The following is a 27,452-nucleotide window of genomic DNA, read 5'->3' as shown; positions in this document are numbered from 1 at the left end:
AGAAGAAAACCTAACAGCGATTCCCTCACAGTGAAAATGGCGCTATGCGAAGCCGAAGATTGAAGTTCTTTTGGAAGCAGCGCAAGCAGCCCAGCGAGTTAGGTGTGGGATTCGCGCCGAGCCGATTATGACGGACTATCACCGGAACATTCGCCAAGGTTAACGAAACATTCGTGGGTTCCCGATCAAAGCCGACTACACGCGAGGCAGGTAACGTTATGTCAACGGTAGCAGCTAGCGGCACGTTGCAATCACGTTTTCAACCGCTGTGGACGAGCTGGCTGGTCAAGCCGAGCTTTTTAAACGTCGCCCTCTTGCCTAATGCACGCCTTCAGCGTGGACACGTGTCTCTAATGATTGTTGAATCAAAACAGTAACAAATAAAACATGCCGCAATGTTGCTAGTAGCTAAGATGCGTGCTAGCGTTCTCTGCGCAAACTATGCGAGTGCTGTATTATAATAGGCACGATTGGTTTACATTTAGCCTATATGTGATTGTAACGCACACATTTGATGTTGCCATCACCTACTGTGTGTGAAAGTTGTTCTCTACGTAACAGAATGCGTAGTAAACCCACTCCCGCTCTACAAAACACTAGCAATCTAAAATACTAAACACCATAAATGCTAAATTAATTTGCTGCCAAACACTCAATGTAGCCAGCTATAGTGTTCTGAGAGCAAAGTGCATGCTATCATTCGTGACCTTGCAAATATAGCCTGCTAAGTTAGCCAAAGTGAACGCAATGAAACTGTACTAATTATGTAAGCGGTGAAGAAACGCCTTGCATCATCGTGACGTGTGACGCCATCATGTGTGACATAGTCGTGGAACGCTGTTGAGAGGAAAAACGGTTTGTTTACATAGCAGTCAAGCTAACCACGCCGTGCTAACTTTACGACGATGCTAATTTGTGCTCTGCCATGCTAGCCACTAAGCTAACATGTCAATGACGCGACAGTTCGATGGTAAATATATTTAAAATGTCTGACCCTGTGATCATGTTCTCTTTTTGTCAGCGTTTGCGACAATGGGACATTTGCGAAAACACCAGTTAAGGTGCTACATAAACAAAAAATGTTTTAAACACTTGTCCTCATTAAATCACATAAGTTTCTTGATTATAAGTATTTGCATTGATTTATTACAGAAGTAAGGAACGTGTGCATGCTTTGCTGCATGTTTCCTGTGGGCTGACTGACAGCCTCGTTTGTTGCGCGGGAGTTCACTTGAATTCTTTGTTGTTTTTACCTCATCAGACCAATAGAGGTCCCTGTTTCTTTAGCATTTCACTATACAGAATAGTCAAAACAAACTATATATTTAAATTTTAATTGAAAAAATAGTACCGTATCAATAAATGGAACAAGAATATAAAATAGTCTTAAAATACTTTTGGAACCCCACTATCCCCTCCTCCACCCAACCCCTATTGGATACCCATGTAAACTTATGTAAAGTGTCAATTGAAACGGGCCTAATGAATCAAGGCATTATTGCAATTATTATTATTATTGTTTAGTTTGTGAGATTAAAATGTGAAGTTAAATGTAAAGAAAGTGTCATGGTCAAAGTTTTGACAATGCTGGTAAAAAGTGAGTTTTGGAACATTTTCTTTTGCATAATTCCTAAATAAATGATAAATGGGTTATACTTGTATAGCGCTTTTCTACCTTCAAGGTACTCAAAGCGCTTTGACAGTATTTCCACATTCATCCATTCACACACACATTCACACACTGATTGTGGGAGCTGCCATGCAAGGCGCTAACCAGCAGCCATCAGGAGCAAGGGGTGAAGTGTCTTGGCCAAGGACACAACTAGGATGGTAGAAGGTGGGGATTGAACCCCAGTAACCAGCAACCCTCCGATTGCTGGCACGGCCTCTCTACCAACTTCGCCACGCCATCCTAAGAGATATTTAGTGTGAAGTGGGTAGAGTGGCCGTGCCAGCAATCGGAGGGTTGCTGGTTACTGGGGTTCAATCCCCACCTTCTACCATCCGAGTCAAGTCCGTTGTGTCCTTTGGGCAAGACACTTCACCCCTTGCTCCTGATGCTGCTGGTTAGCGCCTTGCATGGCAGCTCCCGCCATCAGTGTGTGAATGTGTGTGTGAATGGGTGAATGTGGAAATACTGTCAAAAGCGCTTTGAGTACCTTGAAGGTAGAAAAGCGCTATACAAGTATAACCCATTTATCATTTATAAATTAATTATATTTACATAGCGCTTTTCTCTAGTAATTCAAAGCGCTTTACATAGTGAAACCCAATATCTAAGTTACATTTAAACCAGTGTGGGTGGCACTGGGAGCAGGTGGGTAAAGTGTCTTGCCCAAGGACACAACAGCAGTGACTCGGATGACGGAAGCGGGGATCGAACCTGCAACCCTCAAGTTGCTGGCATGGCCGCTCTACCAACCGAGCTATACCGCTCTACCAACCGAGCTATATTTGGCGCGAATCCCACACCTAATTTAAAAGTATGTTGGAAGAAAAATCTGAATTTAGTGGAAATTGGCAAGCATTTTTAAATATTCAATAAAATAATGATTACCGGTATTGAATATATATTTGGTGGGAATTTTAAGTTGTTGTAAATTGGTGAAGTATTTTTTGCAAGAAATACCAAAAGGTTAGGAGGAAACAAATTCTAAATTGGTTAAAAAAAATAAGTATAATAAAAAATGATGCCTAATTTGAGTTGGATGAATGGCCGAAAATTATGTTTTTGCATATTATTTAAAATTCGATTTTTAAATGCATTTATTGACAAAAATAATTGTGGAAACTGTTGTAGTATTGCTGAGCATATTTTTTAAACGTATGTTTACAGATAAGGTGACGTAGCGAAATATGATTTTTGGGAAAAGCAGAATGAGGGAAAAAAAGTAGAATGCTAGTAATTTGCTATCATAAAGGAGCATCTTGACTTTGGAATGGTCTGAATCTGTTGAGAAATATGGAAGTAGTAACACTTGCATACATTAGAGAATGAGTGTCACTGGAAAGTGGGAAAGCCAGAACTATTTCGGACATCAAAAATAGATAGCTTGAATGTCCTGAATAAGTAAAATGTTTTGATGTTGAAATTGTTGCGTGAAAAGTACCGTAGTCTAAACAACAAAAGAGTGGAAGCATAGTGTTGGAATATAGATATCGACCAATTATCAGCCGGGCCGATATTTGGCATTTTGACATATATCGGTACCGGTAGTTTTTTATTGGTATTGGCATTTAAAAAAATATACAGTCATGGCCAAAAATATTGGCACCCCTGCATTTCTATCAGATAATGCACCACTTCTCCCAGAAAATTGTTGAAATTACAAATGCTTTGGTATTCACATGTTTATTTATTTTGTTTGCATTGGAACAACACACAAAAAAAGCCAAATCTGATAATATTTTACACAGAACTCCAAAAATGGACTGGACAAAATTATTGGCACACTCAACTTAATATTTGGTAGCACACCCTTTGGAAAAAATAACTGAAATCAATCGCTTCCTGTAACCATCAATGAGTTTCTTACGCCTTGCTACTGGAATTTTGGACCACTCTTCTTTTGCAAACTGCTTCAGGTCTCTCAGATTTGAAGGGTGCCTTCTCCCAACTGCTGTTTTTAGCTCTCTCCACGGATGTTCTATAGGATTTAGATCTAGACTCATTGATGGCCACTTCAGAACTCTCCAGCACTTTGTCTTAAGCCATTTTTGTGTGCTTTTTGAAGTATGCCTTGGGTCGTTGTCCTGCTGGAAGACCCATGACCTCTGACGGAGACCCAGCTTTCTGACACTGGGCCCAAATATGCCCCCCAATTTTTTGGTAGTCCTCAAATTTCATGATGCCATGCACACAGTCAAGGCTCAGGTACCAGAAGCAGCAAAGCAACCCCAATATATACACATATGATACCCATATTAGTATTTACAAAAATAATTAGTGATAGTTCATGGTAATTTGTTTTTTCATTTTAGAATAAAATTACTCATTGTCAATAATTCTCCCTAAATATGGTTTGATATCTGAGAGGGAATTAGAGTTCTTCTGCGCAGTTGCTTTCACAAAGGCACTCATGCGGCCACCAGGTGATTGTTAAATCCCCTGATGTTTACTGACGTATACAACTCATGTTTAGCTAACTTTTACTGCAAATGAGTATCGGTTAAAAATATCTGTTATCAGACTGCTTGACTACTAATAATCGTATCAGCCCCGAATAAACAAATCTGTCAATCTTTATTGAAAAGGGGGAATTTCATGAATAAAGGCAATGTTTTGAACTCTTAGCGTTGTTAGTTTGAATGGCCAAGATGAAAAAATATGGGAGGAGAAAGCGGATGAATAAAAGGGCAGAATAATAATTAGGATACTTCATTGTGTGAAACTGTGAATGCTTTTCAACATTCTAACAATTAGTTTTAGTTTATTATTGGTCATTTTAGTGATTAAAAGTTTGCGAGCCCATTTTTTGGCTTCACCAGAAGCCACTCTCATCCTTAAACAGTAGTTGTTCCACTATTTGTCAGTTTGCTGATTACCGGTACACACTTCCTGACATCCATAGCTGTGCTATAAAAGATAGCTTTTTATAGTCTATTAATGCATTAACTCACATAGAAAACCAGGAAGAAAAATGGTACTATTTGCTGTTTCTCACAAAGATTCTATTTTGTTGTTGTTACAGTGAGCGATGCATGCACTGACAGCACAGGTCACTAGCAGCCTGCTGCCTTTCCCTGCAGTGACCCTCGAGGCTCTGGGAGAAGACGAGATCACTCTGGACTCTGTGCTTCATGGCAGGTTTACGACTGGTGTGTTAACTTATTATTGCATTTGCGTTTAAGCACAGTGACAGAACCCCATGTCCGCTATGTGCTTGCAACATTATTGTTATTAAGCAATGTTTGAGCTGCAGGGATGTTTAAAAAGCCTCGCATTTCACATGTTTGTGCGTGAAGGCCGAGGAGGACATGCTTGGCTTGCCTGTGGCCCCCACCTGGAGTTTCTCCATTCGCTGACTGGGGAACGTCTGTCTGCATACTGCTTCAGCGGTGGAGGGGAGCACTCGCCTGGTGTCCTCACAGCGAGGGACTTCAGCTGGCTCAAAAGGTCAGAGGAGTGCTGACTCATTTTCTCTGAACTTTCACTGTTCACTGTCCCTGCTTGTCAGTTGTTTTGTGCTTTGTAATTTACATTTCCACCACCTACAAGCTCATCTCAGTTAATCATTAACATAATAGTATTGATTTTCTATTGCTAGGTCTGGATTGCTGGTGGGCTTGGAGGAAACAGAAGGCAGTGTACTATGTCTTTATGACTTGGGACTGTCAAAGGTGGCCAAAGCTGTACTTATACCAGGAAGGGTGAGTCCCCAGTGCCTTATATTGATATAAATCCCAACAATTCCCAGAACGGTTCAAGTTTTACATTAGGCTACCCCTGTGGTAAATTTTAAATGTGCTTTATAAATAAAGTTGATTTGATTTGATTTGATTTAGAAGTTTGTGTTTTATAGATAACAGGCATTGAACCTTTAGTGAGTTATGGTGGCGCCAGCACCTCAACCCAACACCTTCACCAGAGTCTTCGCTGGTTCTTTGGCATTGCCGCCATAGTAACAGATCTGGGTCATGTTCTGCTGGTGGACCTCTGTCTGGACGATTTGTCTTGTAGCCAGAGTGAGCTGGAGGCCTCAGGTAAGTAGTGTCCAGGTGCAGGAACGCAGTGACTCCTCACCATAAACCTTTTGCTTTTTTTGTTTTCCCGTAACCAAGATTTTTTTTTCTTTTTTCTTTTTGATTCAGACTTGCAAGTAGTGACCAAATCTCCAGGTGCAATTCCCAGACTCAGGGAGGAAAGCAGCAGAGAGGGCAGACATCTTTGCCTCCAACTCAATGAGCCCAGTGGTGTTTCAGTCACAGCTCTGCAGTACATCCCCAGAACCAACCAACTGGCCGTGGGCTTCGCCGATGGCTATTTGCAGCTTTGGAACTTGAAGTCTCTTAGAAAAGAGTATGTCTCTGGAAATGTTTGTTCTTATTTGCCGCTTTAGTCTTAATTTTTCCATTTAGAGGTCTTTAGGAATCTTTATATTTGATCTTGAAAATGTGCAGATACGTTGTGTACAAATTCCTGTGTTGTATGTTTAGATACCACTCCCAGTTAGATGGTGGCAGGGTGCCTGTCCATGCCTTCACCTTCCAGGAGCCTGAAAATGACCCCAGGAACTGCTGCTATCTCTGGGCTGTGCAGTCTACTCAGGATCAGTAAGTTTCACACCGGATTATTATTTTCTATGACTCTTTACAAGTGTTCTTTTAAGGCAAAGTGCTTCTCTCTCACCTGCATCCCTTCACACACACACACGCACAGAGAAGGAGATATGGTCACTCTCCGCCTGCTTCAACTGGCCTACAGTGAGCGCAAGTGTCTATCCTCAGGGAAGATCCTCTATGAGGTGTGTAGTTTAAATTACAACCTTTTTTAAATCAGTTGCTGGTCTTTCCTGAATGCCTTTTTATGTTTTTAAAAATACTCAGGGTCTAGAGTACTGCGAGGAGCGTTACAGTCAGGAGCTGAGTGGTGCAGCTTTCCCTCTGAGGGCAGAGACCACCAACACCCGCCTGCTGACCTACCAGACCATCGAGAAATACCGGCCCCACCCTGACCGGGATGACAGCATGAATGAAGGTCAGACTTTGGAGCTTATTAATTACAATAATGCAATCGATAGTACTTGGTACATTGACAATGAGATATTTGAATGTGAAGTCTGTACTTCTTTTGCTGCTATAACATTCCACTATCATCTATGAAGTCAGGACTTTTGTGCAACTGGTGTTGCACAAAAAGTTTCTCTCTCTCTCTCTCTCTCTCTCTCTCTCTCTCTCTCTCTCTCTCTCTCTCTCTCTCTCTCTCTGTCTGCCCTTCTCTCTATTAGGTACTCTCTGTCTTTCCCTCCTTCTCTAAACCCATTGATAGCATGTCTTTATAGACGTTTGCGTACGTTTGGGCCTTTACAAAATAGAAGTGTACAAATGTCTTGGTGTTTTTTTCACCTGATATTTATTTCATTCTCACAATGAATCACTTCCGTTTGTTTAGCTGCATCCCCAGATACAAGCGTGTCCATCTTCAGCTGGCAAGTCAAGACCTATGGTCAAGGAACACCATCAACCTACATCGGAATTTTTGACATCAACCGCTGGTACCATGCTCAGATGCCAGACTCATTAAGGTACTGTTTAGAGACTGTGTGGCTTCTTAATCCTCATGTAATTAATAGGTGGCCGCAAAACAGCTGAAATGTGTCTCTGGGTCTTTTTTACGCTCACATACCACATTATTTGCGTTCACAAGAACAATTCAATTTGAAATCTGCATTACTGGAGCTATGACTGTAACACTGCACCTTTAGTACAATATTCCATCCATCCATTTTCTACCGCTTATTCCCTTTTGGGGTCGCGGGGGGCGCTGGAGCCTATCTCAGCTACAATCGGGCAGAAGGCGGGGTACACCCTGGACAAGTCGCCACCTCATCGCAGGGCCAACACAGATAGACAGACAACATTCACACTCACATTCACACACTAGGGCCAATTTAGTGTTGCCAATCAACCTATCCCCAGGTGCATGTCTTTGGAGACCTGGGGATAGTACAATATTGCTTTGTTTTATTTTTTTCATTGTTTTTCTTCTCACAGAGCGGGCGAGTCTCTGCAGAACTGTACATACATTGCAGTGTGGTGTCTGGACCAAGTGATGCAGATGACTTCTCCGCACATCCTGCTGGATGTGGTGGTACAGGAGCACAGTCTCAGCCGAGGCCTACCCTTAACTTTCCCACCACCAGAACAGTACTTTAATCCAACCGCATATAACTTTGGTAAGTGGGTGGGAATATAAAATGAATTATATCAATATGTTGCTTATTGATATAGACTTTTTGTTTCGTACATTTTTTTGGGTTACAGACGCTACTTGCTTATTCAACACTGGAATTATGCATACAACATGCTCCGGATATCAGAAAGAGGTTGGTCACTCTGCATTTGTCTTTAGAATTTATATTGGTTAACGTTTACACTCTGAATATAATGCTTAAACTTCAGCTCAGCATTTAAGAATAGCAGTGACATCAATGACCTTGTTAAAGAAAATACTAATATTACAAATTTGCTTCAACAAAAGTGTTTTTGGTTGACAATGATTATCTTTCCACCAGACCCTGAGCTTTTTGAAGAAAGCTGCTCCTTGCTCTAGTGATGTTATTTCCAGCAGTTACTTGCGCTGCCTAATGTCTGGCTTGTTGTCATCTCGCCTGGCTGATGCACACAACTCCAGCATCTCTCAGGTAGACAATCAATAAAAAGGCTAAGTACCGGTAGACTCTAATTATGTCATAAGTGTCTAAAGTGGGTGCCAGGGGCTCATTTGTTATTGGTCTGCGACAATTAAAAAAATACAATAATTACCTCCACCAGGAGTTTATATAATAGTTGCTGTTGGTTTTTCTGTCTATTAGTCAGTTAGTTGGCAAAATAACTCTAAAAGCTATGGCTGGATTTTCATGAAACTTTCAGGAACTGTTTAATGGGATGAGGAACAACTGATAACACCTTCGGCCTGAGCCGGACAATTTCTACTATGTTACCTTAGGTTTATAAGTGCGTGCTAGCAGCCCCGCAGAGACAAAGATAGTGGAGACAGACAAGAGTGTTCACTCTGTTGCTTTCATTCCACTATAAATGGCTAAAAAAATTATTGGCGGATTTTTATTTACGTTTCAGGAAATGTCAGAAATGGGATAAGGAACAAGTGATTACATTTTGTTGATGGTCCACACCACTGTCTGGATTCAGGATTATTTTTAGTATTGGTAGATAGGACCTGGCAGAGGTCTGGGCTTTCTGTTTGTAAAATACCAGTAATTTAAAAAATGGTGTCATATAAGGAGAAAAACTTAACACGTGCAGGTTGTTGTTTTTTCTTTAAATACATATAACTTATTGGCAATGGATTACTTTTAGCCCTTTTCACAAAATGAAAAGCATGAAAATTGTCCCCTGGTAATATTTTGGACACATATTTTCCACTATTTTTTTTGCAAATCTATGACTAAAAGAGTATAATGTGAATGTAATCTGACCAATAGGAGGAGCAGCTCGATGCGATCCTATCAACTGCCGTAGAGACCAGCTCTTTGGGACTGATTACTGGTTGCATCAAGCAGTGGACTGCTGAGGGTGAGAAGCAGTCTGCACAAGGCCTGCAATGTTTGTCATTATGTAACCCAATGTCATATGCACTGTGATACTGTGTCCTATCAGAACAGCCAGGCTCTGCATTGAACCTGCGCTATATCTTGGATTGGGCTTGGAACAAAGTGATCCAAACCAAGGAAGAACTGGATGGCATCTGTATGTACCTAGTTTTGGGAATTGTAATAGTGCCTTTTATTGAAAAGCCCAGGATTCAATGAAGTTGTCAGTCACTGGTATTGTTGTTCTCTAGGTACTCCACTGTTCGACAGCTCCTCCAATTTCACAGACCCTCAGACCATGCAGCTGCTGCAGCACAGCCAGCAACTGCTGGAGAACCTCAGCACCATCTTCCACTGTCTGCTCAATGAGGCCCAGGAGCTAACACAGAAAGGTGCTGCAGAGGCACAATCACTTGTATTATGTTGTTAAATGTTATACACACAACTGAACTGCATTTGTGCTTTTATCCACCTGTATTTTGGAATGCATTTTGAATTGTCTTCGTGCATACATGACTACTAGTTGTGTGTATATCATTGTTAATGACCCAATTTCGACAGTAATGCCATATATGATAGTTGGATTTGTGTTTTTTTTGTTTGCTTGTCCAGGTCTAGTTGGTCTGATCAACAAAAACATGGTGTCCAGTCTGATTTCCAAGTATGCACAAGTCATCCTCTGGTTCTGTCGCACTGGCCTGCTGCCTGAGGGGTCAGGTACGGATGATCAGGAAGAGATTTTAAATCGATGTTGATGCGATGTTACAAGTTGTAACTAATGTCTTCTCTATAGATGTAGATGCCATGCAGATCTCCAGGCCTTTCTACAGTCACTCTGTCATCAGCAACTATTACTCTATTCGTAGAGAAGAGCTCACCACAATGGCAAAGTGAATGGACTTAGCTAGGAAAAGAATGGCATAATTTGGTGCGATTGAGGCCATGACCACACGAACACGGATACTTAAAAAAAAAAAAAAAACATATCTGAGGTTAAAACAATCTCCATCCACAAGAGTGTAGATTCAAAACAGTCTGTCTACACGCAAACCCATATACCCGTTTTCATGCTCATTTTGTCCAATCAAAAGGCCAGGAAAGCAGCCACAGCTGACTAGGTGGACTTACTTACGCCTCTGTTAATGACAATGAATTAATTAATGACAATGTTTATTGTGATATACTACATGAACATTTTATTTAAAATCAACCCACACAGTGCTCAGAAAACCTTATGAATGTTTTTTAAAGGCCTAAACTGTGCATATGGGCATGTGCTGCTGTAAAACCCAACACTCGTAGAATTAGAACACATTTAATCATCAATATGGTGATATATTACATGTGCATTGAAGTGTACATTATGTTTAACATAACAAGGAAACCAGGAAATATAATGATTGTTTAAGTGCCTTAAGCACGCAAATGCGCGTGTGTGTTGTTACACGAAATAAAACACTCGTACAATTAGAACACTTTTAATCATCTACATAGTGATGTATTTCATGTGCAATAAAGTGTGTATTATCTTTAACATGAGTGCACACTAACAAGGAGCCCAGGAAAAATGTCAGGGTTTGTTTGTTTTTTTGTTGCGCACGCATGGTCCCGCCCCCATCTACTGCTGCACAAATGAAACCAACACAGGTAACTTAATTGTTCTTAAATAAGCAATAAAAACATGATAGTCGGGCCTTTCTCATGACACAAATAAAAAATTATTGCTTGTCAAAGTTGTCCGTCCATCAGCTGAAGGTCTGACTGGGATCTTATCTAAAACAGCTGACTCTCCAGTTTTCATAATTTCACCTTGGCAAGCGTTTTTAAGGACAAACGTATGTGTTTGCGTGTGGACAAGAGGTCAAACGTTTTTTAAGTGTTCATGTGGACATGGCCTGAATTCACCCTTTTAACAACTATTTTAATTTCTCAGGGGCAAGTGGTGTGCAGATTGCCTGATGATTGACAGTTTGGTCAATCAGTGTGGAGAACGCTTAATCAGTCTGTGGAAAAGGGACGATGTTGGCACAGGACAGTACCCACCGCCTACCCTACATGTACATTTATCTTTAATTCAACATTTTTATTACACAGAAATTATACAACACAATGAATAACTTACTATGCGTTTTTGTTTTTGTTTTTATTGCAGGCTCTGCTAGATATTTATCTTCTGGAAAATGTTGAAGAAGCTGTAAAACATGCTGTTGTATCCTTCAGACACAGCTTGCCTGTCTTGATGAACTGAAACCAAATTTTTGTGCAAAAAAAGTCACCTTTGAATGTTACTAGTTTTTTTATTCTCTTGCAATGTAATGCTAAATAGCATTACATTACATAAACCTCTAAAAATATACATGTCACAAATAGACACACACTGCACCTGAAATAGCTAACGGTACCTTATATTTCCTTTGTAAAGCCTTTACAGAGGTCAGTTTAACCCTAATAGAATCCTGATAATTTCTGCAGTTAAATAATTTAGGAGTTAGAACAAATACTGTATTTTATTTACATATCAATTTATTTTTATTTTTTAGTCCGTCCCTATATAGTGTATGTGTTTTAATTTGTGTGTAAGCCTTGACCTGCTCTTAGGTAATCTACCTGTTGTTGGATGTTATGTGCTCCTTCCCAAATAAGGAGGGAGCATCCGTGGAGTCTTTTCCCCATGCTTTTGCCATCCCCACTGGACTGGTCAAACTGGTCCAAGGCCTGTGGTTGTTGGATCATCGTGACCATCAGGTTTGCACACACATTTACTAACAAAAAAAAGCTTGACAATGCATACTGTCTCAGTAAATGTGTTGCTACATCTGTGCTTATTATCCACATGTGTCTCCTGCAACAGAGTGCATTCGAGGTGCTCCTCCATCCGGCCGCATCTCAATGTCACTTTGAGTGGCAGCATGAACGTGTCCTTCAAGCGCTGATGTGCCAGGGCCAACACTTGATGGCACTGCGCTACTTTCATGTTACAAAGCCTCTGATTTCCTCCACTTCCCAGGCCAAGCTCTGCCTCTCTGTATTGCTACATAACAGGTAGAAGGAGCAAATGCAGTAAATATGTGTAATGGCATTTATGGACCTATATAGTGCATTGTCTTTTTTTATACATATAAATATACTCTCCCAGATGTCTAACCGAGGCGTGGTCATTGCTACGGCAACACTCAAATCATCTCAACACGGCAGAGCTGCTGGGATTCCTATACGAGAGCTGCCAGGAGCTGGGCCTCATTAAAGAGCTGCTCAAGCTGCCTCTGGGACACACTGAGCAGGTCACTTTCATTACATAAAACTTGTTTTAAAGGTATACTTTGTTGACAAAGTTATTTGAAGAAGATGCGAGTTTATTTGGAATGTCCTAGTAAAATGTCAAATATTTAACATGCACTGACGTTATGATGCATACTATCATATAAAGATGCTTGCAGTGTCATGCTGCCATTGATAGTTTATTTTTTGTATTTATTTTGTTTTGTAGGAGACTTTGGAAACGTTCCTTCAAGGTACAGGTGGTCTTCACAACAGAGAAATACTCATGGTTCATTATCTTCAGCAAGCCAACTACATACCTGCATTGCAACTAAACCACAGCCTCAAAATGCACCTTGTGGTATGACACAAACACACACACACGCACTATTGAGTACGTTGGAACTGTAAAGGTAGAACACAATCCATTCTGGAATGGTAAAACAAAAGAAAGGCTTCAATTAATTTATTTGTATTGAAAAAAATATATATGGAGGTAAATAGAAGTACAATGTTCATTTAATTATTGCGGGAGTTATGTTTGATCCTCCATGGTAGATGAATTTCGGCAAAGAAAGGACACTATGATTTATGAGAATATTGTATGCATTTTAGGTCTTTATAAACCCTCCACACACTGTTAACCTTTCACACACACTAAACCTTTTGCACATAAATAATACATAACATGAAATATTGGTACTCACAAATAACAACGCTGAAGAACTAGCTGCATAATAAAGAGGAGTCTTTTTAATACCTGCCTCCTTTTATGGAGCGAGCCAACGTTTCAATGTTCTTAAAATGATAGATGGTAGCTGATAGCTAAGCTACCCTTTTATAACATAGCAATGATGAGGTTCACCTTTTCTCCGATGGCAAGCAGCTTCTTCGGGGATTGGGTTCTGTGGAAAAAGCCTTAGGAAGTGCAGAACGTTTTGATGACATCGTAGGGATTCAAATAAATAGAAATGTTACCAGAAAAAGAAAGACAGAAAAAAATGCAGGGCAAACACACAAGCAGCTGAGCGCCAGTAAACTGAGATTAAGCAGAGAGGAGGTTCATTGTTGCTGAGCCAATCAGATTCCAGGACAGAGAACTGTGCTCTTTCTTTGATTGGTCCGGCATCAGCCAATAGTGTGCTGTGTATCATGTCACGTGGGCAAAAACTTCATTGTTGCATGCGGTAGACGGATGGTAATATCAAATGAGTCGTATGATACATGTATATTAAATGCCTATTTACAATTTTAAAATGCACTGAAACCATATTAAGTGAAGTAAAGTCAACACTGTAGTCTGTTCCAGGGTCAAACTTTAACCAATGCCGTGTCGTATACAGCCAAATAATTAAGCAACATCATAACAATTCATACAAGTGTAAAAATAGGGTTTAATATTCGATATCTGTGTAATATGGAGTCCTCCCCCTTTGAATAGTATGACCTCAGGGAAGTTTGTCATTAGCTGTTTCACTGTATCTAAAACATTTATAATCACAATAATATAGTTAGTGCTGTTGTATTCCCACAACATATAAAACACATGCCTGTGCTGTTTTCCTCTCAGAACGAGCGAGACCCAAAACTTAAAGAGCGTTCCAACACACGCAACTCTATTTTAGAACAGTATGGCAAAGTTCTGCCCAGAGTGCAGAGGAAACTGGCAATGGAGAGAGCCAGACCCTACCAACATCCCAGCACTGTCCACAAAGAAGGTAGATTGGGAGAGTAAAGTAACTGAAAGCTTTCTATTTTTTTTAATTGCGTAAAATCATTTCCCATTGTGCAGTGACTCGGCCGCAGCCACTGTCAGCCATTAGCAAGCGTTCTGCCAATGAGAAGGTAATGTCCAGGGCAGGCTTCATCAACAATGTTCTGACCAAGATTGAGGAGGTGTGGTTGGACAAAGGAGATACACCAAACTCCTCCTCTCTTAAAAGGTAAGCCAATAGTAAAAAAAAAAAAAAAAAATTTGAATCTTTACTTAGTTTTGTGAAATTGTCCCTGTCAGTCCAAGGTCAGCTGGGTTCCTGAGTCCTGGGCTCAAGATTGCATCTCAAGCCCAACCACAACCTTTCTTAGGAACGCCAGTCACGATGAGCTCTAAAAGAAAATCAAGGTAATGCAATGCAAGCCAGTGTCGTAAGTTTGTTTTTTTGGCCATTAGACAGTATCAATGAACGTTGACGATCATAAATGATTTTGTGTTATGCTGACTTATGACAATGTGTGTTCATGGTTGTTTTGCACCCCTGCCAACCTCTCTCAAATTGGATGCAGACTAATAGACCTGATGGTTCATCCCTCCTGTCACATGCCTTGGCCTCTGATCAGTCCAGCCAGACCCTCAAGTGTTTGGGTTTCTCCAAAAAGCACCTTTAAGGCCCCTGAATTCAGCCTGTTGCAAACGCCACAGGTTGTCAAGGTAAAACCAGATATTGTTCAATGTGTTGACACTAGGGGTTTAACAATTACATTTGTTTTCGTATCAAACTAAAAGCTTCCTACCAAATTCCCACTTGGTGGACAGTTCAAGTGAGGGACAGGATATGTGTGTGTGTTGCAATGCACCACCACAAGCCCAGGCAAAGGGGACTAATTTTTTTACATGTAAAAAAAGAACATTTAGAATTGTATTAATTGTACAATTGTAGAATTACCTGCATGAAATTTGCTATTGCATTTAAGGCTTTATTTAAAAAATCATTACAGAAAATAAACCAAACCATGAGGCTGTCGTACCGTTACACTTCTCGTTGACACCCATCAAATAAATCCTATCCAAGAATTTTTATATGATGAAGTTACAAACATGTGTGTGAACTTTGTTTTTTCAGCGAGCTCGTTCCTTGGCTGCTTCAGGCCCTGTTTTTACAGCCTTCACCCCTCAGTCCATCCTACGCAGCAGCCTGAGGCCCACCCCTGTGGCCACGCCCTCCGTGTCTCCTGGGCGCTCCATCACACCTTCACTCCGCAGCAAAGAGAGTAGGATCATCTTTACTGAACTGGCGGAATCTCCTGAATCCCAAAAGGACATTCACTGGACCAATGGCGTAAGACAAGTGCTAAGTGTTGACATTAACCCATAAGCAACTAATATCAATAGCTTTCTTGGTAGTAATCCAATAATTGTTGCTCATGGAGGCAGTCACTCTGGATACAAGCCTACTTAATTTGGTTTCTACAATGACTCTGATAAGTCAAAAAGCCTCATTAACTAGACTGAAGAGACCCACGCTATAAGTAAACTATTAACTGTATACTGTGCACCCTCGAGGTACCTTATCACTGCAGTAATACAATTAGAATGTTATTTATATTCCTCACTAGTCACTACTTTTGACAATGGAAACTAAATTAATTACATGCTGTAGTTGAGTGTGCTGAATGCAAAAGATTGGTGGAAACTTGCTTTATTGTAATCGCATGCAACCTTTGTCCTCCTAGATGGCAGCAGACAGTGAAATTAGCTTACTAACTAGTCAAACCAGGCTGTCTCAAACACGTAACACCTGGTCCTCCCAACTTTCCGAAGATAAGGAAGCGGAGCAGCCCCATGTGAAGTTCATCACTCCCGAAGGTGGCATTCCCTCACCCCAGCTGAGATGCTCTGCCAGGCAGTCATTCTTAGCAGAAACAACAAAACCATCAGACCCGACACAAACTCGACTTAGTTTGAGCTTTGACTCCAAACAGACATCCTTCCAGTCGACAGACACCACTCTGGAGTACTATGATGCTCCTCTCTCAAGGGATCAACAAGAGGAAGAAGAGCATATCTATGCAGACAAGGGAGATGATGTAGTGACAGTGAACATCAAGTTCCCAACTGATGAAGCAGAGCTAGAGCAAAACTCATTACCAACATCTCAGCCAGCCCCTCTACTGATGCCAAATGATGCTGAAAGGGAGGACCAGGAAAATGAGACATTTGAAGAAGTGATGGCGATCGCTGTGGAACAAGAGGATAAAAACAAAGAACCAGTCAATGAGTCAAATAGAAAGCAAGAAAATGCTGTAGTTATTGACTTAGTGGAAGCTTCCAATCACGGTAAGTATCTGTTTGCTGGTTTGTTACCTCAGCCACACAAGATGCATTCATTTTGCTTGTTTCTGCCACTAGGTGATCGTCTGTTGATCCTTGAGGAACAATCTCTGCCACTAATCAATGAGGAGGACCCACCCCAGTCAGAGGTCATGGAATCCACAGCCTTCATTGCGCACATAAATGAATGTAGATTTGCTGAATCCGAAGCATCCACTCACCATTTGAATGCATGTCAAGACACTGAAGCCTCAAACTTCATTGAGCACATGAATGTATGTAGAGAAAATGAATCAACGACAATGATCCCTGAGCATTTGAAAGCATCTGAAGACACTGATGCTAAAATTGAACCAGCAGAAAATATGGAGCAATCTACAGGTGTGTCCTATGGAAGAAGAAAAAATAAATCTCACATTTACAATTTGCATTTTTATGTTTTTGATACGTTTTTCTGTCTGTCAGATTTGACCGAGTTTGTGCAGCGACATTTGTTTGGCAGCGACCTGTCTCCTCCACTGACCCACTCTGGAGTCCATGACCGTTTATTAACAACCCCCAGCACGTATGTTTTTACTTCACACTATCATTCAGTTCCACATTGAGCCAGGAATGCTGATGTCTGTGTAGCTTTTTATTCAGCAGTTTATTGGTGGTAGTTGGTTTTCATTCCAGAAAATACTCATTAACCACCACTTTGTCCTAGTGAGGTGCCAGATGATGTCGAAGAGGATGATAAGGCTGTTTCTGAAGTTCCACCTGAGCTCATTAGCCAAAAATCTACGGTCTCTGTCACCTCATCAGAGCCGACTGGTGCAGACTCCCACGGTGAAGAAGGTATGTGCTCATCAATGCAAGTTCCCTACTACTCAGTTCCTTCTTGATAGTTTTGTTGTTGTTGGCCAATAGATCTGACCGACTTTGTACAGCGACATTTGTTTGGCGGCGACCTGTCTCCTCCTCTGGCCCGCTCCGGTATCCATGAGTTTCCACAGACAACCCCCAGCAAGTATGTTTTGCTTGTTTGTGTATTTACTCAGGAGAATGTTACCCATAACATTAGTTTTAGACGACAGGAGGAAAGTATGTTTTGCACAAGATATTTTTTATTCAAAGTCTGCACAGATTTTGCCTCATTGTGTTAAAAAAAAAAGTATGGCAAACGTAAAACACATGAATATCTCAGGAAAAAATTTGGAGGTAGATAAAGCTTTCAGAAGCTGACTTATCATGATACTCAAATTCAGTTACTGCCATCTTGTGTAGTTAATAAAAAAATAAATCTAAAGGTTGCCTACAGCCACACCTGTTAATTCTAATTAGGCCTGCAGCTATTGATTATTTTAGTAATAGAGTAATGTATTTGTTTGTTTGATTAATAGAGCAATCAGATAAAACTAATTTGAAGCTTCAATGCGTACTTTTGTGAAAATAGTTGAAATATTCTATTTTTTTGCTTGCCATAACTTTCATTCTTTATTGCCGAAATGAATGCATGCATGTCATCAACATTGAAATTGCACTTTCAATCTGTGCTTTAATGAAAAAAAATGTGTACCTCTCGGCTGTTGGCACCCACACACTACCACTCTCATGTGCGCAGTATTACAAAAGCCGTACGGAAACTGTCCGCATATATAAAGTTTTGGGCATTCCATGCGGTCAAGATTGTATACATTTTTATTAGTTACACTTAGGGCTGGATAATATGGCCTTTTATCAATATCTCGATAGTTTTACGCCATGTCACAATACACGATATATATCTCCATATTTTGCCTTAGCCTTCAATGAACACTTGATGCATATAATCACACCAGTATGATGATTATGTTTGTCTACCTTAAAACATTCTTGTTCATACTGCATTAATATATGCTAATTTTAAACTTTCATGCAGAGAGGGAAATCACAACTAAGTCAATTTAGCAAAACTGTATTTATTAAACAGTTATTAAGCAGTGGCACAAACATTCATGTCATTTCAAAAAAACAGAAAGTGCAAGATTGTCAAAGACATTTTAAAACAAGCTATTAGTGCACTTTTATGCATGATGTCACTAAGATGACATATCAAAACAACACTAAATTAAAGTGTACTTTTTGTACAGAACGCCACTACAATAGTTTAAAACTAATAAAGTGCACTTTTGTTCATGATGTCACACAAAATATTTCAATAACTGTCAAATAAAAATTAGCTGCATAATAGGAAATCAAATATGTGGTAGGTTCCTGCGGACGTTATCTCCTTCTGTTGACTATTTTTTCATACGGTGTTGATCTGGAAATGGTTGCTTGGGCATTTTGTTGGTGTGGCACCGGCCGAGATGTTGACATGAGAAGTTTCAAGAACTCTTCATTCTCTAGCGGGTGACTTTTCAAATGATACTACATTAGCAGTGCTGCTACTTTTTGTAGCAACGCTTTGCCTCATACTTGACATATTACGGTTGTCTGTTCAACATATTTCCGCTTGAAGCCAAACCACCGCCAGACGATGCTGCTTTTCTTGGGAATTAATTCTTCCTTCATTTGTTACCAGATTCGCACCTTCTTTCTCTCGTATTACCACTCGCACCGCACCGCTAGCATCACAGCTAATGTTACCCGTGTCGCTACCTCTCTGCTCCGCGAGGGCGTGTCATGTGCAACGTCATGTTGCACGCGCGACAGTGTGTGACGTATGTAAGAAGGTGCGCTTGTTTTATGTCTCTGTGAGAAGGAGAGACAACAAAGAGTGAGAAACGCCTGTAGAGTAATGCCTGCAGCTAAAAGCAACTGCGTGACAACGTATACTCGAGTATCACGATATAGTAATTTTCTATATCGCACAGAGACAAACCCGCGATATATCGAGTATATCGATATATTGCCCAGCCCTAGTTACACTCATTAAATGATTATTTGAAGCTACAAAATATAAATGCATGCTTTTTTTCCCTAATAAATGTAATTGATTAATCATTGCAGCCCTAATGCTAAAGTGTGTCATCCGGTGCTAATTAATTGAATAAAGGTGTTAATTGAAGTATTTACATGTCTGCTAGCTATGGATGAATATGAATAATGGTTTATTGATGGTTGGGGATGAAGTGGCGACATGTCCAGGGTGTATCCTGTCTTCCGCTCGAATGCAGTAAGGATAGGCCCCGCAATTCTGAGAGGGACAAGCGAACGAAAATGGATGGATAGATGGACATTAAAATATTTTCTCTAAAAGTACTGTCAAAGAACTGTTGCATAGTATTCTGTTGACACTAAAGCAGAGTTGTCATACATTTATGTAATTGCTTGGCTACAAAGAGCTAGCATTGCAGGTCACTTAAACCCCAGCTTGTTTGTTGCTTACATGTTCTCCTTCAAATTCATCATCCATCTTGGTGTTTTATTTAAGGAACCGTTCCGATCCACTTTGAGTCATGCAGTCTTTGGGCCACCTGTTGATTCAGCAAAAGCAAATATTGACCTTGTCTTTTCTTAGTGAGGCTCCAGCTGATGTCGAAAAAGACGATGAGGCTGCTGCTGAAGCACCACCTGTGTTCACCAGCCAAAAATCCACCGCCTCTGTGACGTCCTCTGAGCCCACCGGCACCGACTCTCACTGTGAAGAAGACACACACTTTTTCAATCGCTCAATTAAATTTATTTGCACGTTCACATGCTTTACACTTTTTTACTTGTCCTTCAGCTGCTATGAGTGTCAACGATGATAGCGAAGAACTTTCCAGCGCCGAGTCTCAAGAAGATGAAGAAGAAGAAGAAGAGGAGGAGGAGGAAGAAGAAGAAGAAGATGACGGGGAGGAGGAGGAATCTGATGAATGTAATGAGGAAGAGGACTCTGGCAGTGAAGTAGAAATTATTGAAGAGGTCCAGGGTAACGGAGGCCTGCGTGGTCTTCCACCCAGCTCTGTCTTTTTACATCAAGAGCACGATCACTTCTTACCAGCCTTGTCAGAGCAGGAGGCTGCAGAGTTTTCACTCATACCGCCAGGTGTCGAAATGAAGGTACACAAAAATTGAGATGATCATCATATTTTCTATATTTGGTTTTAGTCTAAGTCATTTCTTGTTTGCAGGTGGTTGGAGAGGAGATGGGAGGAGAGGTATTGATGGTGAGACTCGGCGCTGATACAGGGGTGATGGAAGCGCTCGAGGACGATGGACAAGGTTCCTCTTACATGGAGCTCAAACCTTCAGCCACTCTTCTGGTCCCTCTTGAGATCATGGACGGACAACAGGACACAAGTGACAGCGCCTCACTTGGACAGCCTGAGATTCAACAAACCATTGTGCTGGATGACCAGAGGTCCGAAAGTCACAGCCATTTCTCTCTATTGCTGGATGTGGAAGAAGATGCAAATGTGTCGTCAATTGAGGATGATCCTCAGTCATCCCAACCGTCTTCTCAAAATGTGATATCAGTGACTACTGATGGCCCTGCGACAGAAGCAAGTATTGTTCTTTTACATGAAAAAGACCAGGATGCTATTGGTAGTGATGATGGAACACAAGATGATGAACAGATGGAAATTAGGCCTGTGGATGAGAATGAAACCAATGGGCAAACTAACCTCCAGATCAATTACACCGAGGTAGAACAGAATGTGGAAGAACCTCACGAGCTTATAGAAGCTCTTGAACCTACCACCATAACAGACTCTGAGCATGCTCCAGAGAAGGAACCTGCTGAAACTTTGGAGGTAAAGGATCGTATAGATTCTGAGGTAACCAAAAATTTAGAGGAGATGCAAGGCGAAGCTGAGAATGTGCAGGACGACAATAATACCACCAATCATGCAGAAACTCTTAGTTTTGTGGAGGAACAGCACCAGGAACTGGACTACATATCTTTAAAAAACAACCTGGATGACAGGCAAGAAGGTCCAAGCAAGACCACCACGAATGAAACAAGAAGTGAAGATGTTGAAGAGGCAAACGATGTGCAGCGAAATACAAGTTCTGCCACCAAATCTGAACAATGTAGAGTCCCAGAAACACCAGCTTCTCAGAAAAAGAAAAGTGCTCAGTTTACCCCAAAGCAGACGACGACACGAGTGAGTAGAACTGTCACCTTTGTCTCATCCCTCTCGGAGGAACCAGAGGACACCGACAAGCACCCTGTAGTAATCTCGGCCTCGCCCAGTCGTACACCTAGAAAAGCTAAACAAAGCAAACAAACCAAAGAACGAGTTGTCACACCGAGGAGAAGCACACGCAAAACACAAGCTGAACTTACTCAAATCAAGGAGGAAATTTCTGAGAAGGTCAATCGGGAGGAAGATGTGGATAATGCTTCTGTAGCTCACAGTACCTCTGTTGGTTCTCCATCCAAACGACAGGCTTCTCAGAGAGATGCTTCTTTAAGAATCAGACAAACGAGTGAAATCAAAAAAGAGCCTTTCGTTGTCATCAAGGTAGAAGAGGTCATTAATAAAAGCCTTGCTTCAGAACCAACAACCAGGACTTCCACCCCGGCCAAACGCAGGAACACTCAGGCAATCACTCCAAGGAGGTCCAGCCGCAGAAACCTTAACAACAGCGAGGTGTTGCCCCCAACTTTAGAGGTCTTAGATGAGAAGGAGGAGGAGGAGGAGGAGGAGATTTCTGCCCCGATTGTCAAACACAGTAACAGAAAGACAAAACTCAAACCATCAAAGGACAACAGAAATTCAAGCCCTGGTCGGACCACGCGTCAATCCAGTCGTATCGCTTTGAATGTCGATCAACAGGTAAGCACAGCACATTCAAGTCTGCTTCATTTTGTTCTGGGATGACTTATTTTACACACACACACACACACACACACACACACACAATTTCCATAGCAAAGCACTGTCAAAATATAAATAATCCCCCTTTCACACAGCAAATTTAAATACAATGGTTTTCCGGCAGGCAGCACGGTGGAAGAGGGGTTAGTGCGTCTGCCTCACAATACGAAGGTCCTGAGTAGTCTTGGGTTCAATCCCGGGCTCGGGATCTTTCTGTGTGGAGTTTGCATGTTCTCCCCGTGACTGCGTGGGTTCCCTCCGGGTACTCCGGCTTCCTCCCACCTCCAAAGACTTGCACCTGGGGATAGGTTGATTGGTAACACTAAATTGGCCCTAGTGTGTGAATGTGAGTGTGAATGTTGTCTGTCTATCTGTGTTGGCCCTGCGATGAGGTGGCGACTTGTCCAGGGTGTACCCCGCCTTCCGCCCAATTGTAGCTGAGATAGGCTCCAGCGCCCCCCGCGACCCCAAAAGGGAATAAGCGGTAGAAAATGGATGGATGGGATGGTTTTCCGGCAGCAGCAATTGCTTCCAACCAAAGATTTTCCGATCAGAGTTTAATGCGTAATTCTGATGCTGATCACATGTACAACTGTCATTTTTTCATTTTATTTGTGTACTATTGACAGTTTAACAAAATAAACGCAATATTCAAACTAGTTCCTTAATCTATTTTATTTCAATTACTTGACCAAAACAAATTCAATAGTACACAATAACTAGACAATTGCAAAAGCTACTATTTACTACTTATTAATTTCCTAATAATGGCTCCTAACTTTCTGTTGCAACATCTCGACTTAACTTAGTTTACTAAGTAAGCACTTATTTCTTGGTGTTGTTTAAAGGTAGCTTAGCATGCCTGCTCCTGACTTGTTATGTGTTTAGCCTCGTCCTACAGTGATAATGATACGTAATGATATTAGGAAGGCAGTCTATCTGCCTTAATGGAGGTGATTAATATTAGCTTAGGAGAGCAGCTCCACACTGTATGGAGACACAAATCACTGCTAGTCCAATGTTAGCCTGGAAACTAAAAATAAATACATTGACAGCCAGAAGTGATGGGAAGTTGTGATCAGCACATAAAAGGCATTGATCAGCAATAGCGATGATGTACTTTTTCATGAAAATTGGTGGCCGATTAATTGCCATGTTACTACGGCCGACACGACCGCACTATGCGGGTGTCAAACTTCACAGCCCCTCTCCAAAATTGTTATCCTCTTTGACACAGTCTCCGTCCTGCCTCTGTTACATCTCTGATACAGCCTCTGAAGGTGGAATATTACATGTTAGACTTCATGCACTGATTCTGTGTCTGTGCCTTTCACATTTATTTTGTATGACCTTGAATTTCGAGTATCTATTAATTGTAGACTAAACAAAATATGATAACAAATATAAGAACAAAATATTAGCAGTGTGGTGTCAGTCCAGCAGTTAAAAAACTGATCAGACAAAACATGAAAAATAACATTAACTTTCTACTAGTCAGAATAGAATAATTGCAGGCATTTTTAAATGATATCTTGCGAATTTTAAAGTGTTTGGTTATGTCTGGAGTTGACTTTTTTACCTTCCTACACTTCATTCTTCAAGTATCCTTTTTCCCCTTTTTCTTTTTTGATATTTAATGTTCTAAAGTAAAACCGGTTCCCGTGTCACTCCCTCAGACTGTAGCAAGGACGGAAGCGAGCATCAGTGAAAAAGGTGATTTGCATGAGACTAAGCTGAACAGCACCTTGAGTCACACAAGCCTGCGGCGGACAACCAGGGGTAAACTGTGGGACCACCCAGAGGAGGACCTCTTCGTACTGACTTCGCCTCTAGAAGTGGATTCTGATACTCCTGTAGCAGACGCTCTAATAAAGAGGCTCCAGGATGAGGAGGAGAAGCGGGAAGGTATCGTCTGATATTGTTAAAACCTGATCTCATTCACTGGCAAATCGCTAGGTTCTTCAAGCATCGCTTGGTAAAATTCCCAGGAGGAGTCGTCAGAAGGATGTTGAGGACCAGGGGTGCTAAATCAGTAGTGAAGTCTGACAATGATGGCTTGGTGGCAGAACCTGCAGATGACATCAGCCCAGGAGAGCTTTCATACATCTTCTCTTCCTCACGGAGGAGAACAAGAGGTATTTACATATACTAAACAGCCTTCACTTTAAGCCATGCTGGTCCTAACATTGAAATATCTGTCTGTTTGCTGTCAGCCAGCAGAGCAGAGTCTCCAGGCCTCAGTAAAGAGCTTCCAGTGGCCGTCCCTCGCAACAATGGACGAAAAGTAAAAAATTTTCCCAAGGTTAGTTTTAGAAAAATGTATGCCATATACCGGTACTGTAATTCTATAAGCTTATGTACACACAAACCCACCTTTTATGTGTTAGATTTGACCTTGCATTCGCATACGAACTGTATTATGTCGCTGAAAACTATTTTTTTTACTGCATGCTAGAATATTTACTTTTGGGGCCTTTCTTTTGTCTTTTTTTATATGACACAGTGTACACCACCCTGTTTTTATATACAAGTATGTTGACATACCCGCAATGTTCAACCCTCATGAAGTAAATATTTCTTATAATTATATTTATAGTACATATGTGTTTGTTTATCATTTGTTAAACTAAAACAATATATACATTTTTATTGTTCATATTTTTTTAGGAAGAACTTACTTCAGAAGACCACGTAGAAGAGGGGAAACCAGTTTCTAAACGTAGAACTGGAAGACGAGCGGCTAAGTAAGTTTCTTTTTTTTTTTTTTAAAGCCAATATGAAAAATTGGTAAATATAGTCAATCATTGTTTTATTTTCCAAATACCTTACAAGACAGTCTTGTATATGTAACGTCCTCTGACATATTATATTGTCTATACAATATAATATGTCAGAGGACGTTACATATACAAAACCCAAAACCAGTGAAGTTGGCATGTTGTGTAATTCGTAAATAAAAACAGAATACAATGATTTGCAAATCCTTTTTCAACTTATATTCAATTGAATGTACTGCAAAGACAAGACATTTAATGTTTGAACTGAGAAACACTTTTTTTTTTGCAAATAATTAACTTAGAATTCAATGACAGCCACACATTGGAAAAAGGTTGGCGCAGGGGCATTTTTACCACTGTGTTACTACGCCTTTCCTTTTAACAATACTCAGTAAACGTTTGGGAACTGAGGCTAGGGCTGGGCAATATGGACGAAAAAGTATATCTAGATATATTTTTACTTAAACTCGATATTCGATATATATCTCGATATATTTTCCAGTGAAAATATTTATATAAAGATATTCATTTTTGAGCGAAATTCACTGAAATTTAACTGAATGACAACTGTACTGTAAACAGTCAGTGGCACTTTTATTAACCAGTTAGTCAAAATGGGTATTAACCCATTTCAAATATTCCATTTCAAAAAATATTTTTTGTGGAAGATTTTGCATTTTTGTGTGTTTGCCATAAAGAAACATAGTTTTATTTGACAAAAAGGGCAGAAAATAAACAAACATAAAAAAACTTAAAATTGACTGATAGATCTGAAGTTGATGTAGACTCTAGAGATTTAAGCAATAAATAATGTATGTATGCCTTGGCAAACGATTGTCATAATTTCATGACCGAAGCAAAAAACTTTTGACACTTTTATACTGAAATAAATACACCTATAACTTATTACAATTTTGGAAAAAAAACTTCCTGCAGTGGTAAAGTTTAGCTCCATGAAGGAAAGAAGTAAGTGAATGAATGTTTATAACTGAATAAATTTGCGTATGTATAAAAATGTGTTTTCTTTTATATCATTTTTTTTTATGAATTAAGTAACATTTATGACAAAACATAATATAGAACGTGAGATATAACAGGATAAAGCATACATTTATCATTTGTTTTCAAAACGGTTACAAAAAAGTAGAACCCCAAAAATTTACTATGAACCCCATTTTTATGACTTGATGGGGTCCCCATTTTGAAAATTTCTAGCGCCAACACTGGCAGTGTATTCAATTGAATATCGGGTGAAAATGATTTGCAAATCATTGTATTCTGTTTTTATTTAAGATTTACACAACCTGCCAGCTTCACTGGTTTTGGGTTTTGTAATATAAAATAGTAAAAGGTTTGAAGATAAATTCTCAATAGTGTCCAAGCTTGTGGATACTATTGTATCTATAACATATGTACAATATTATTGGTATAATATTATGAAATATTATTTTTCTATAACCAGCATGAAAAAATATGTTCATTGTTTTCTATCAATGCTTCTTCTTTAGATCCAACGCCGCTTCAGAGCCAGCCACCGTAGTCCAAGCAGACGTGATCTCACCGATGCCCAGCCCAGCTGATCTGGTCCCACGAGCACAGAAGAGAATCAAGGAAGCAAACGCTCGGACCTCGGGCATGAACCTCCGACGTAAACGCATAATGGAAACTGTTTTCACCAGGCCTGTCACCAGAAGGAAGAAGCTCTGAGGGGAGAGAAGAGGAAGGCTGTCCAATCAAAGTGTGTGTTTAAAGTTAAGCATCGAAGCCGTCTACAAGATGGCAGAATACAAGCAACGTGGACAGGTGTGGAAAAAGACGTATACCAGAGCTCGTAGTCTGGTGGAGCAACAGAACAAAAATAAAACACTTTTCAGACGCTCCCTTAAAGAGAACCAGAGAAGAAAGTAAACCCACCTCTTAGCATAGAGGCTGTATTTACGTTCTCTTTTTAAGATTGTGTTCTTAATCTTACCATTTTGGAAAACTGCTGCTCAAGCATCCACTATTTCTAACAAATTGTAAATAATTATTTTTTTCTTTCTTTTTTGCCAAATAAAGTTAATGAAACGCAGATTTGAAAATTTTATGGTTCACTGCTCTAGTCTTAAGTTTGAATTTTATGGATGAGGCACATGATGTTGATGTGGTACCGAAATGTTTACTGGAAATATTGTACAGTATGCAAAAGAAAACAACAATTTGGACTTGTTTGACTTGTGGGACATGTTAATTGACGTGTTCATTGTATGACTGATTCATAGGCTATTTTCTATTGAATGATGTCTTATTTTTGATGACTGCTCTTTGATAAATGCAGTAAAGA

General features: G+C 40.3%; 1 protein-coding gene across 4 annotated transcripts; it reads left to right on the top strand.

Moving 5' to 3' along the window:
- Positions 1-27,452, top strand: ahctf1 (AT hook containing transcription factor 1). 4 transcript variants are annotated; one of them, XM_061964355.2, is made up of 42 exons: positions 1-206; positions 4,692-4,818; positions 4,966-5,116; positions 5,268-5,370; positions 5,523-5,703; positions 5,812-6,019; positions 6,157-6,273; positions 6,380-6,464; positions 6,547-6,697; positions 7,112-7,244; positions 7,714-7,895; positions 7,984-8,045; positions 8,235-8,363; positions 9,165-9,255; positions 9,340-9,429; positions 9,524-9,664; positions 9,885-9,989; positions 10,066-10,162; positions 11,206-11,329; positions 11,425-11,481; positions 11,871-12,017; positions 12,124-12,314; positions 12,409-12,553; positions 12,760-12,891; positions 14,101-14,248; positions 14,323-14,473; positions 14,545-14,652; positions 14,814-14,958; positions 15,371-15,586; positions 15,981-16,584; positions 16,657-16,959; positions 17,044-17,143; positions 17,285-17,415; positions 17,488-17,587; positions 20,063-20,184; positions 20,270-20,586; positions 20,658-22,310; positions 24,029-24,257; positions 24,341-24,487; positions 24,566-24,654; positions 25,020-25,096; positions 26,638-27,452. In XM_061964355.2, exons 2-42 carry the CDS (start codon positions 4,698-4,700, stop codon positions 26,834-26,836), a joined length of 7,782 nt encoding a protein of 2,593 aa, XP_061820339.2. In that variant the 5' UTR covers positions 1-206; positions 4,692-4,697; the 3' UTR covers positions 26,837-27,452. The 4 variants fall into 4 exon arrangements, with proteins under 4 accessions (XP_061820339.2, XP_061820338.2, XP_061820340.2 ...); XM_061964354.2 differs by having other exon boundaries at positions 1-210; XM_061964356.2 differs by having other exon boundaries at positions 53-102.

Source organism: Nerophis lumbriciformis, linkage group LG06 (assembly GCF_033978685.3).
Source record: "Nerophis lumbriciformis linkage group LG06, RoL_Nlum_v2.1, whole genome shotgun sequence".
Taxonomy (NCBI): Eukaryota; Metazoa; Chordata; class Actinopteri; order Syngnathiformes; family Syngnathidae; genus Nerophis; species Nerophis lumbriciformis.
Note: the sequence above shows the minus strand (reverse complement) of the source record. Positions and strands in the feature narration are given on the sequence as shown.

Coding starts and splice junctions, on each gene's coding strand:
- ahctf1 (XM_061964355.2), top strand. CDS start 4,698: ATGCATGCACTGACAGCACAGGTCACTAGCAGCCTGCTGCCTTTCCCT. Junction 5,704..5,811: donor GAGTGAGCTGGAGGCCTCAG/GTAAGTAGTGTC, acceptor TTTTTGATTCAG/ACTTGCAAGTAGTGACCAAA. Junction 11,482..11,870: donor AAGCTGTAAAACATGCTGTT/GTATCCTTCAGA, acceptor ACCTGCTCTTAG/GTAATCTACCTGTTGTTGGA.